This window comes from Gracilinanus agilis, chromosome 4, assembly GCF_016433145.1.
Source record: "Gracilinanus agilis isolate LMUSP501 chromosome 4, AgileGrace, whole genome shotgun sequence".
NCBI lineage: Eukaryota > Metazoa > Chordata > Mammalia > Didelphimorphia > Didelphidae > Gracilinanus > Gracilinanus agilis.
The window spans coordinates 166,873,192-166,886,025 of record NC_058133.1 but is presented as its reverse complement, the minus strand read 5'-3'; the positions used below and the strand labels follow the sequence as shown (position 1 = coordinate 166,886,025).

The 12,834-nt window shown below is 42.9% G+C and overlaps 1 protein-coding gene across 1 annotated transcript in view; it reads left to right on the top strand.

Moving 5' to 3' along the window:
* The first annotated feature begins 970 nt into the window (after positions 1-970).
* Positions 971-12,834, top strand: part of LMNA (lamin A/C) — a 65,523-nt gene continuing 53,659 nt past the window's right edge. The window contains exons 1-2 of the mRNA XM_044675039.1: positions 971-1,043; positions 1,143-1,179. Coding sequence (XP_044530974.1) covers positions 971-1,043; positions 1,143-1,179 — 110 coding nt within the window. The remainder of the gene's footprint in view (positions 1,044-1,142; positions 1,180-12,834) is intronic.

The window sequence follows — 12,834 nt, the reverse complement described above, 5'->3', positions numbered from 1 at the left end:
GGAGGGGAAGGGAGAGGAGGGGGTGTGTGGTGTGGGGAGGGGGGAACAAAGAACTGGGGAGGGGGTGAAGAAAGCAAGATAGAAAGATAGACCCTCCCCCTGCGCCCCCCTCCCCAAACACCCTGTAATCCGACTCCCCTCTCCCCCAGCCCCCTGGGGGGGTGGGGGGAGTTGTAGCAAATTCAAGAGAGCAGCTTTCCTCCCCTCTCTGGGGGTGAAGGTAGAGGTAGCGGGGGGGCGGGGGGGTTGCGGGATCTCTGCCCCCACCCCACCCGCTTCGGATCCAGAGTCTCTAGACACTCACAGTCCAGACGCCCCCCCGTCTAGGTTCCCAGCACCAAGCCCCCCAGCGGCTCTCCGTCGCCCCCAATTGAGCCCAGCCCCTTCCAGCTCTCAAACTCTTTTGTTTTAAATGAACTGGATAGAGCAGCATGGGACTGACTGGGGGAGGGGGAAGGGGGCGGAGGCCCCGAGGGATGCTGGGAGTTGTAGTTTTTCTAATCCAGCTCAGCGCGGGGTGGGCGGAGGAGGAACTGGGGGAACACATTTCTTGACCCTGGCAAAAGAAAGATGCGCCCCGCATCCCCATCTCATGCGGAGGAAAGGAAGCATCTTGGCGGGGTGGGGTGGCTGAAAGTGGACAGAAGATGGTGCTATGATTTTGCCAAGAGGGTGTGTGAACAAACGGCTCATGTTTGCAAAAGGCAAACGTTCTCCCCCTCCTTTCTTCCCTACACCCCCTCCCCATCCTCCTCCACCCCAGCCCCAGGTCCATCTTTCTTATGGAAATGAGGAAAGGCAGGAGGCAGGCCTGATAGGAGGGAGGGGGGAACTGGGAGCAGGGAGCGGTCCGGCTCCGTCACTGCGGCTTTCTCTCTCTCCCCCTCTCCCTTCTCTTTCTCTCTGCCTCTTTCTCTCTCTCCCGCGCTCTCACTCACAGAACTAGATCCCGGATCCTGGCCTCAGTTCCATGTTCCCTGCAGAGACAAAGCTGAATTATGTGGAGAGTCGGGTTCCGCGGACTGTGGAAATTGCGGGGTGGGGTGGGATGCAGAGTGGACCAAGCTGACTGGAACGGGGGACCGCAGACCAGGATGGGAGACCCCTTTAATCCCCAGGCTATCAGTTTATCTCCTCCCAAGTTCGGAAATTCAAGAGGAGTCACCTACAGGAGGAAAGGTGAGTTGATAAATTTCTTTGGGGGACCTGACTGTTGGTTAGAATCTGTGAGGTCCTCTTTGAAGAGCCAGGGAGAAGCTGGAAAGAAACAGGGGTGGGAGTTAAAGGGGAACTGGATGAGGGGAGATTGAGAGAAAAAGAGGGTGTGGTGGGTAGAGGAAAGCAAAAGGTAGAATATCTTGGAACTCAAGCTTTCCGACGTTGGTCTTGAATAGGACTGAAAAGCAGAGATGGAATATGTACTTTCCCACCACCAAACCCTGAGCATTCAACTTTTCTTCCTCCTTCACTGGACCTTGAGTCCCAGGTCAGGACTCTGAATCTCTGACTCTGTGAGGATTTGATGGAATTAGGTCGGGCGATAGCGGTGGGAGGGGTGTAATAGGATCACTTGTTCCTAGCATTTCCCTATTTTTCTTTCTGAAATCTCCATCTTCCAGCTCCTCCAAAAAGAGAGAGATGTAGTTACAGCATGAGGAATGGAGATCAGATAGACCTGAAAAGAACTTCCAAATTGGTTAACTCAGAACTAGTCCGGAGAGAGATGTTTCTTCTGGAGGGCTTTAAAAATAGAGGGCATCTCAGGTGGTTGATGAGGAATGGAGTAATTACATTAATTCAACAACAAACATTTATTAAATGTGCTCTATCTGATTGTGGGAGAGATTCATAGTTTAGATAAAACATAATCTCTGGGGACTTAAGGAGTTTATAGTCCAGAAGAGGGATAACAGCTAACAATTCTATAGCACTTTAGAATTTACAAAGCACCTTGCATGTTATCTCATTTGATTCCCTTGACAACCCTGTGAAGCTGGTGCTAGTAAGATGAGGAACCTGAGGCGAGAGAGGTTAAAGTAACTTTCCTAGAGTCACATAGCAGGTAAGTGTTTGAGGTGGGATTCAAATTGTGCTCTTTCTGATGATGCAAAGTCTAAAATTCTTTCCACAATGATAAGCTCCCTCTCTAGATGACACAAATACAGATACATGAAATAAACGTACCCTACATGATAAGCACATTAGAGAATTGCAAAACAAAGTGTTATATGAAGTCCCATAAAAAAGATTTCTCTAATATCATGTAGAGAGGGAAGGGAGTGAGGCAAGAAGGGACAGCTAGGTGGTGCTGTGGATAAAGACCTGGAAGACTTGAGCTTAACTATGACTTCATACACCAGCTGTGTGACCCTGGACAGGTCACTTCACTCTGTTAGCCTCAATTTCCTCATTTGTTTAATGAACTAGAGAAGGAAATGGCAAACTATTCCAGTATCTTTGCCAAGAAAACCCCAAATGGGGTCACAAAAGATTCAGACTGACTGAAAGGACTCTGCAACTGTGAGGCAAGATGGGGCAGTGAGAAATTAGTGAAGTTTTAGAATCACTGAAGAGCTGAAGAGGAATCCAGATAGAATCTAGTTATCCAACCTTCATTTTGAAGACCTTTAGTGAGAAGGAAGCCCATTCCACTTTTTCACAGCACTGATTGTTAGTAAAGGGCAGCTAAGTGGTACAGCGGAGAGAGTGCCAGGCCTGGAATCAGAAAGACTCATCTTTCTGAGTTCAAATGTGGCCTCAGACACTCACTAGCTCTGTGACCCTGAGCAAGTCACTTAATCCTGTTGGCTGTAGTTTCCTCATTTGTATGTTGAGCTGGAGAAGGAAATGGCAAACTGCTCTAGGATCTGTCAAGAAAACCCCAAATGGGGTCACGGGGAGTCAGACATGACTGAAAAGCAACTGAACTGAACAATTGTTAGTAAAATTTAGGCATACATTGAACCTAAATCAGCCTTTTGCAAATTCCAATCATTGTTCCCATTTCAATGGTCCAAGGCCAAACAGAACAAGTCTGATCTCTTTTTACACAACAGCTCTTCATACACTTGAAGAGAGCTACCAAGTCTCACTTAAGTTTTGTCTTCTCTTGGCACAGTATTGCCAGTTCTTTCATCTGTTCCACATTCTGTATCCTCTCCATTCCTCTCACCATCCATCCTTGTTGCCCATGTCTGAACAGGCTCAAGCTTGTCAATGTCTTTCTGGCAAAGAATTATTACCCATAGAAGGGCTTTGTGAAGTAGATAGCATTTGAATGGAGCTTTAAAGAATGAGTAAGAATTAAATAGGCAAAGAGGTGGAGAGTGGGCATTCCAGGCACTGGGGACAGTAAGAACAAAGGCACTGAGGTGGCTGAGTGCAGTGCATTTTCCTGGGGGCAGAGAGTAGGCTGGTTTGATTAGAGCATAGCATGAATAAAAAGTTATGGGAAAGGAGAACTTCAACTTTTAATATCTAAAATGTACACATAGGTAATACATGTATAACTCAGTGGAATTTCTTCTTAGCTCCGGGAGCAGGGAGGGAAGAGGAGAGAGAGAGAATGCAAATCATGTAACCATGGAAAAATATTTAAGAATAAAATAAAATCAAAATTATATCAAAAGTAAAAAATTATAATAAAATGAAAAATGTGTACATAAAACAGGCACAAAGAAACAGATATGTATTCTCATTAATTCTACATCACTAATATAGTAAAGGTAACAATCTATACAACAAAATGTAACTACAGAAGAAAAAAACTAACTTATTTTAAAAAGTGGAGTTTTGCTTTGAAATGCATAGTGGTAAGGGAATCCTTCATCCCAGCAAATAAAAGCAGCTAAAGTTCCACATAAATAAACATCATCCTTCCCACTGATTTTTTTTTAAACCCTTACCTTCCATCTTAGAATCAATACTATATATTGGCTCTAAAGCAGAAGAGCAGTAAGGGCTAGACAATGGGGGTTAAATGACTTAACCAAGGTCACACAGCTAAGAAGTGTCTGAGGCCAGATTTGAACCTAGGACCTCCCATTTCTAGGCCTGGCTCTCAATCCACTGAGCCACTCAGCTGCTCCCTCTCCTATGGATTCTTGCCCCCCCCTTCTCCAGGTCACTTTTTAATTTTTAATCAATTAATTAATTAATTAAGCTATTTTCCCATGGTTACATGATTTATATTCTTTCCCTGCCCTCCTCCCTCCTCCCTCCTGGAGCCCACGAGGCTGGTTGTTCAAAACCTATTTCCATATTATGAATATTTGTAATTGAGTGATCACAAAGTCCTTCCCATTGATTCTTAAAGCAGATTTCATTTAGGATTTAATATTTTGTCACAAAGCACAAGATAAGGTGACACTAATTTGTAGAGGACCTTGAATGTCAGGAAAAGGCATTTGAACTTAACTAAGTAGACAACAGGGAATCACTGATAATTTATGAACATAAAAGTGCAAGATCAATGAGATCTAGGTGTGCAACCTCTTGATACTTCCCAGGACCTGAAATGAGCCTGGGTCAGTTTAGGGCTTTACCAACCCGATGTATGGATCTCTTTTGTATTTATTTCAGGATGGAGAGGGTCAGGGCAGTATTTCACCTTTATAGAGACAAGTTCCAAGAATGGACTGACTGTACCAGTGGCTGCAAAAGAGAATAAAAATGACTACCTGGGGGACCCACGAGCAAAGGGAGAGACGAGCACAGGTTAAGAGACAGAGGGACGGACCATATCATATGAGCAGCTGAGGCTTAAGACGCTTGGAAATCCTTGGTGTGACAAATTTCTGGCTCACTCCCTTTAGAACAGGTTGGGAAGGATTCACATTGGGGATAAGATTGAAGTTACAGAATGGATGTGGGGCTGGGAGAGAGTAAATGTGATCCTGGAAAGAGAACTGGGTAGAGAAGGATGGGAATGAGACCATTGGGTAATAGGGAGCCAGGGCAAACGGATCAGGCTTGCAGCACTTTAGGGTTGCCAGACGCGTGTTCGGAGCCAGCCCAGAGTTACAATAGACCTCTATATGTGCATACATAAGGCAGTTTTATTATTGGGCAGGCTGTAGAACCCTCTGAGCTTGTTCCAGTCTCTTGGGGGGCGAGAGTGGGAAAGAGTGAAGTTCTCTATGGTTACTCTTGGGTGGATGGAGCTAATTGTAATTGTCCAGTTGCCAGATGCAGCCCTGCTGCCACCTTGGTTCCCTTGAGTTTCCTCCAGATCCTTGCTCTGGAGTCTCCACTGGCCTCCACCTTCCCCCTCCTGAGCCAATTAAAGGGTTCCGATGAATGACAACCATGGCTATGACTGAGGGATTTGACAAGAAAGGAGAACACAATGGAGAGGGATGGGGAAGAGGGAGCACAGCTGCTGAATTTACTTCTTCCTGAGGAGGAGAAAGACTGTGAAAGCCATGGAGATGTGCAAAGACTAGGTCCTACCTGGCAGCCAGTTCCACTCCAATCATAAGAGGGACCATCCCCAAGAGCAGGGGTCAGCAACCTTTTTGGCCGTGAGAGCCATAAATGCCACATTTTTAAAAATGTAATTTTGTGAGAGCCGTACAGTGCTCACAGTGTGTGCTCCTGTAACAGCGCCTGAAAAAAATTGACTTTATGACTCCTGCAGAAAGAGCCATATTTGGCCCTCAAAAGAGCCAGATATGGCTCGAGAGCCATACGTTGCCGACCCCTGCCCTAGAGGTAGACCAGAGACACTTTATTGGTGTCTAGGAAGGCCGTGTATGATCTGAATGTTCAATTAATGAAGGTATTCTCAGTAAAAAGACCAGTGGATGGTGGCAGCTGAGGGGCTCAGTGGATAGAGAGCCAGATCTAGAGATGGGAGGTCCTGGGTTCAAATTTGGCTTTAGATACTTCCTAGCTTTGTGACCCTGGGCAAGTCATTTAACTCCCATTGCCTAGCCCTTACTTCTCTTCTGCCTTGGAGCCAATATTTAGCATTGATTCTAAGACAGAAGGTAAGGGTTTAAAAAATAAGTAAATGAAAAGTCCAAGGGGAGAGGTATAGGAATTTGGTGGTTTGTGCACATGAATGCACATGTACATAAATGTGTGTACATGTATACGCACATGCACATGTTTTATGTTCATATATCCATGTTATTATATTATCCATATTATATTCCTATATCCATGTGCAAATGTATATTGCATGCATGTGTGTGGGTGTATGCCTTCCTGGACATGTGTGAACATACATGATTTCATGTTGCATGTGTGCCCATGTATGTATGCGTAATAACAACTCACATTAAAGCTTAAAGTGCAGCACTTTAAGCTTTCTAAAGTATTTTCCTCCCAGCCACAGGAGGCAGAGAGTCAAAAACCTTTCTTTATCCCCTATTTCCTTCTCAAAGGGTGTTGTGTCTGTGCACATACCATGTTTCCCATAAGTTTGTTGAGAACAGGGAAGGGAACGAGCATTTATATAGTACCTACTATATACCAGGCACTTTACAAATATTAACTTAACCCCCACTGACTAGCCCTGACCACTCTTCTGCCTTGGAACTAATACACAGTATTGATTATAAAATGGAAAGTAAGAGTTTAAAAAAAATACAAGTGGCTCTTGACTCTAAGTCCAGGAGACTTATCAGAAAGAGAATTTAAAAAAAAAAAGGAAGGAAGAGAATTTTTTCTTCCATCATATTCCCAGATAGCTAAAGTATTCATATGTATGCATGTGCACACATATATCGCAGACAAGTCATGTGTTTGTATATGTTCGCATGCATGCACTGGTGTGTTCATGTTATGTATGTGGGTGTGCGCATGATCAATGTAGGTAAAGCACTTTGTACACTTTAGACCTCTCTATAAATGTCAGTTCTTGCTATTAAATGGCAATGATGAAGTGCAGGATGTCCCAAAAGTCCTAGTGCAGTTGCAAGCTGTTTTTGGAACATTCTGTATTCTAGGCCAACACTGCTTGTTGAGTAGTTGGAGACAGGTCTGGTTGAACCCCAGCCAAAATGTCTCTCAGCATCATTGTTTGTAAGAAAATAGAATTCAAAAACTGGAAGGACCCTCAGAAATCAACTAGTTCAGTGGTCCAGTTCCAAGGCAGACAAGCAGGAAGGGCTAGGCAATTGGGGCTAAATGACTTGTCCAGGGTCACACAGCTGGGAAGTGTCTAAAGCTGTATTTGAACCCAGGACCTCTGGGTCTGGTTCTCTATCCACTGAGCCTCTGAGATGCTCCTAATCCAGGGGTTCTTACCCTTTTGTGTGTGTGTGTGTGTGTGTGTGTGTGTGTGTGTGTGTGTGTGTGTGTGTGTGTTGGTGTCCTAGACTCCATGGGCAGCCTGATGAAGCCTATGGACCCCTTCTCAGAATAATGTCCTTAAATGCATACTATAAAATATATAGGGTCTTTCCAGAAAACCCCAATGAAATGGGAGAGATGTACTGGCTTCCTAAACAAAGAGTTAGTAGCCTAATACCTAACTAGTGGGATCTAACTCTGAGGGAAGATCAAGTTCAGCAGTGAATTGCCCCAGAAGCTGGGACACTGAGTCCTGAGATCTAAGAATGATGTAGCCATTGTCTGTGCTACTCACAGAAGCTAAATTGGTGGAGATTATAAAGGAAGTGAACTGCAGTGGGGAGTGGAGAGTGAGATTATGGAACAACCGTTTTCATTTTCAGTCTGCTTTTCCCAGAGACTTAGGGAGTTTAGAGGAGGGAATTTGCCTTCCCGTCTCAGAGGGGACATAGATTTTTGTTTGTGCATTTGTTTTTCTTTTGTTTTGTTTTACTTTGAGGCTTATAATGCCTTCTCAATACACATTCCTCTGTAAATCTAAAAAAATAAACATAGCAGGCAGCTAGGCAGCACAATGGATAGTGTACAAGGTCTAGAATCCCTTTTTCTGCCTTAGAATTGATACTAAGTATTACTGAGTAGAACTGATACTATGATACTCAGTTCTAAGGCAAAAGGTAAGGGTTTAGAAAAACAACATAAATAAAATACATCAAATTACAAAAGAAACTAATGAAAATGAAACAGTTGTAGCTTTTTTTAAATTCGCAGAATCCAGATGAGCAAGATTTAACCTAGTCCATCCCCTTCTTCTAAAGATAAGGAAACTGAGTTCTATAAGGGTGAAATAACTTGCAAGAGATCATTTTGAGGAAGTAAACATAAGAGCAAAGACTGGAAACTGAGGCATCCATTTGGGAGATGGCTCTCTAGGACTCAGGTTACAGCCTAGGGTATCTTGAAGGAAGGGTAGTGCCAAAGCTGGTTTCTGAGCAAAATTAAATGATCCAAATCATTGGTTCTGATCCCTACCAACCCAGTTGACTTTTGGGGAGTGTTTGTAGGTTTACATACACACATGTACATGCCTGAATACACACATGCATGCACACACATCTCTTTTGGAGCTCCAGTGAAGGCAGAGGTCCTTACACACCGTGTAGTTTTAAGCTATTAAATAAAATGGAAAGCTATTAAAAATGAAAATAATAATCAAATAAAATTAAAAGCTATTGAAGCTTAAAACTGTACAAAGACTTCTGGGACAAGGTGTAAGCAAACAATTAGTCTTGGGAATAGAAGGTTAAACAGAAACCCTATACCTGCCTTTCCTAATTGTTCTCTCCCTGCAGACATTAGCCAGTGTGCTCTCAGCTCTGAACAAAACAACAGTTGATAGAAAGTGTGGAAAAATAGCAAATGGAACAAAATCCCTGCCTTGCTTCTATTTGGCTTTGAAACACAGGATGATCACACCTACATACTGGTATACGTATAAACACAAGGGGGAAACTTGGGAAAGCAGGAACAAGAAATCCAGGAACTCTACTTTTTTAGTCTCGAGCCTGATTCCAGGATCAGGGATCAAAATACTCTATTGAATGTATGCATAGGTGTTAGCTGTAAAGGGAAGGAAAAGAAGAAGCATTTATTAGGTATCTTCTGTGTGTTGGTGCTTCACAAATATAGTCTCCCTTGATCCTCAAATAACTCTGGGAATTAGGTATTATTATCATCCCCAGTTTTACTGATAGAGAACTGAGATAAACAAAGGTTAAGTGACTTGCCCAGGGTCACACAGCTATTAAGTCAGTATTTGAACTCAGATGTTCCTGATTGGAGGTCCAAGTTTCTATCCACAGCATCACCTAGGTGACTAGAGGAGTGGTAGATAGAAGGTAGATGTTGTGGTTATGGTTGGGTATGTGTTTTATATCCCTTTCCTCATCTGTCACCTGTAATTACTGTCTAGACACCAGAGTACCTAAGGGAATGGAAGAATCCCCTTTCTCCCATCTCAAGACACCATGCTCAGAGCCTCTTGAGTGGAGAAAGTCAGAAGCATGAATAATGTGCAATGTAAGCCTTACCTAGAGGATGGTCCCTTTAAGAGGCCATGGTATCTGTCCTCTTGCTTCCATTGACCTTAGCCAGAAGAGGCTTCCTTCTCTGTTTAAAGTGTTTGGTGGGAGCAGCTGGGTACCTAAGTGGTTAGAGAGGCAGGCCTGGAGATATGAGGTCTTGGGCTCAAATCTTGCCTCAGATGATTCCTAGCTGAGTGACCCTGGGCAAGTCACTTAACCCCAAATGCCTAGTCATTATTACTCTTCTGCCTGGGGACCCAATACTAAAGTATCTATTCTAAGACAGAAGGTAAAGATTTTTTAAAAAATAAAATGTTTGCTGGAATTCTGTCCACTTGTTCAACTTCTACCACTTCTTGCTAATTTTACTGAACTAGTTTCCTCTTCGGCTAATAATAGAGATAGAATATGCACCACTAATTAATGAATTTCCAGGAATATTCATAGACTCCTAGATTTAGAGGTGGTAAGGACCTTAAGATCATATGATCTAGCCCTTTCCTTTTATGGAGAAGGAAACTAAAGCCCAGAGAGGAAATGGTCATTTTAGATCCAAAAGAATCCCATCAACAATACTCTGTCCTTTGGTTTGCTTGAAGGGCTCCAGTGAGGGGGAGCTCACTCTTCGAGATACTCATTCCACTTTGAGATGACTCTAATTACTACAAAGTTTTTCTTTATATCGACTCTAAATTTGTGCCATCTACCCATTGCTCTTAGTTCTAATCTCTGAGGCCAAACAGAACAAGTTTAATTGCTCTTTTTCTAGTAGCCCCTCAAATAATAAAAATATCTACCTAACATTTATATAATGAATCCTTGCCTAAACCCTGGGAAGTGGGTGCTATTATTATCCTCATATTACAGATGAGGAAACTGAGGTCAATGGAAATTAAGTGATTTGTCCAGGGTCATACAGCTAGTAAGTGTCTGAGGCTAGATTTGAACTCAAGCCATCCTGATGCCAGGTCTAGTGTTCTATCCACTGAGCTACCTAACTGTACATGTATAAAATTATTGTGTCTCTACTGAATCTTCCCTTCCCCAGGCTAATTAACATCTCCAGTCCCTTCAACCAGTTCTTTTGATACCAAATCCATTGCTTTTCCCACTATGTTGCATTGTTTCCCTGATTTAAACACAAGGAGGTCTTTGGAGTCAGGGAAGATGGGATGATGGGGTAGGTAGCATATACCTTGTCTCTTACTCAAATCCATGGATGGTGCTTGTTGGGCCAGAGGTCTTCTTGAGAATAGGAGCTCTAAGGAAGAAAGAAGTACTGGCACACAGTGCTTTGTTCTCAGATCCAGCAACATTTGTTAACTTTCAAGATTTATTAATAATAGCTAGCAGTTACATAACTTTTTTTTTAAACCCTTACCTTCCATCTTGGAGTCAATACTGTATATTGGCTCCAAGGCAGAAGAGTGGTAAGAGTAGGCAATGGGGGGTCAAGTGACTTGCCCAGGGTCACACAGCTGGGAAGTGTCTGAGGCCAGATTTGAACCTAGGATCTCCCATCTCTAGGCCTGGCTTTCAATCCACTGAGCTACCCAGCTGCCCCCAGTTACATAACTTTTTAAGATTTGCTAAGCACTTAAAAAAAAAAAAACAACAACCCAAACTAAACTTTACAAACTATCTTGTTTTATCCTTGCATTAACCCTGGGAGTCAAGCCCTATCATTATACCCATTTTACATATGAAGAAAGTGAGGTTAAAAAAAGAGATTCAATGACTTTCACAGGGTCACACAGCTAGTAAGTATTTGAAGCTGAATTTGAACTCTGATCTTCCTGACTCCAGGTTCATCACTCCATCCACTATGCCACTTAACTGCATCTCAAACATCCATTAATGTCCTACTATCCACAAGGTACTAGAACAGTAATGGTGAACCTTTTAGACATTACATGCCATGCCCTGCCCCTACCCTAGAGACTGAGTGCCACCACCCCTACCCACACCCACTCCTGCTGCCTTACCTGAGACAGGGGAGGGAGAAAGCACTCTTGGGCTGCTGGTCAGAAGGGCTGGTGAAGTGAGGAATGTCCTTAGGCACCTGGAGAGGGAGAAGGGAACAGCTCTACCCCAAGTCCCTCTGGCTATCTAGCAACTAACTCTGGCAGGCCATGGCATGAGCCCATAGAGAGGGTTCTGTGTGCCCTTTCTGGCATGAGTGCCATAGGCTTGCCACCACAATATTAAAGGTTATAAGGACAAAATAAAGAACAATACCTGCCCTCCAGAAGTATACCTTCTACTGGAAGTGATACACCACTTAAAAAAATAAGTATATAAGAGATAAATTAAGGAAGGAGAGAGCAGTAACAACTTAGAGCAAAAGTTCTTAACTTTTTTTTGTAGTGGATCCCCTACTCCTTGGAAATCTGGTGAAACCTACTGCCCCCTCCTCCAAGAATAATAGTTTTAAATGCATAAATAAAATGCACTGCATTACACAGGACAGCAATTTGATTGAAATATCTTTTTTAATATTTTAAAAATATTTTTTAAAATTCTTGGATTCTAAATGAGAAACTCTTGACAGAAAAATCAGGAAGGGCTTCCATTTGGATGCTGTACCTCAGTTTAGCCTCAAAGTTAGGTATTCTAAGCTGGTGTGGATCCAAAAAGAAGGGCTTTTTAAGCTGGGGTCTCATTAATAAGAATCTGGATGGAAAATTGAAAATGAGTATACTTTCAATAATAATTGTTATAGCTAATATTTACACAGTACTTAATATGTGCCAGGCTAGCCTTAATATTATCTTATTTGATCCTCACAGCAGCCCTGGGAGGCAAGTGCTATTGTGATCCCCATTTTATAAATGAGGAAACTGAGGCAAAGAGAATTTGAGTGACTTGACAGCTAGTAAGTTACAGAGGTCAAATCTGAACTGAAGGTTTTCTGACTCCAGGCCTGGTACTGTCCATTCTACCCCCTAACTACCCCACATTCAGCTCATACATTGCTAGAAGCAAACAGTGTTAAGTGGGACTATATAAAGCAATCTAGGAACTTGAATAGTTCAGCTCACAAAGATTGAAGGGAAGGGTGTAGCCTAGGGGATTGAGAGCCAGGTCTAGAGATGGGAGGTCCTAGGTTCAAATCTGGCCTCAGATACTTCTGAGCTGTGTGACCCTGGGCAAGTCACTTAACCTCCATTGCCTAGCCCTTACCACTCTTCTGCCTTAGAATCTATACTTAGGGGAGGGAGGAGGGGAGAGAAAGAATATGAATCATGTAACCATGGAAAAATATTCTAAATTAATTCATTAAACAAATAAATATTTTTAAAAAAAGAACCTGTACTTAGCATTGATTCTATTATGAAAGATAATGACAAAGACTGGGAAGGTACTAAGGTGAGGAAAGGGCAGCCAAGTAGTGCAGTGGTTAGAGTGCTGGGACTGGAGTCAGGAAGACCTGAATTCAAATCTGAACTCA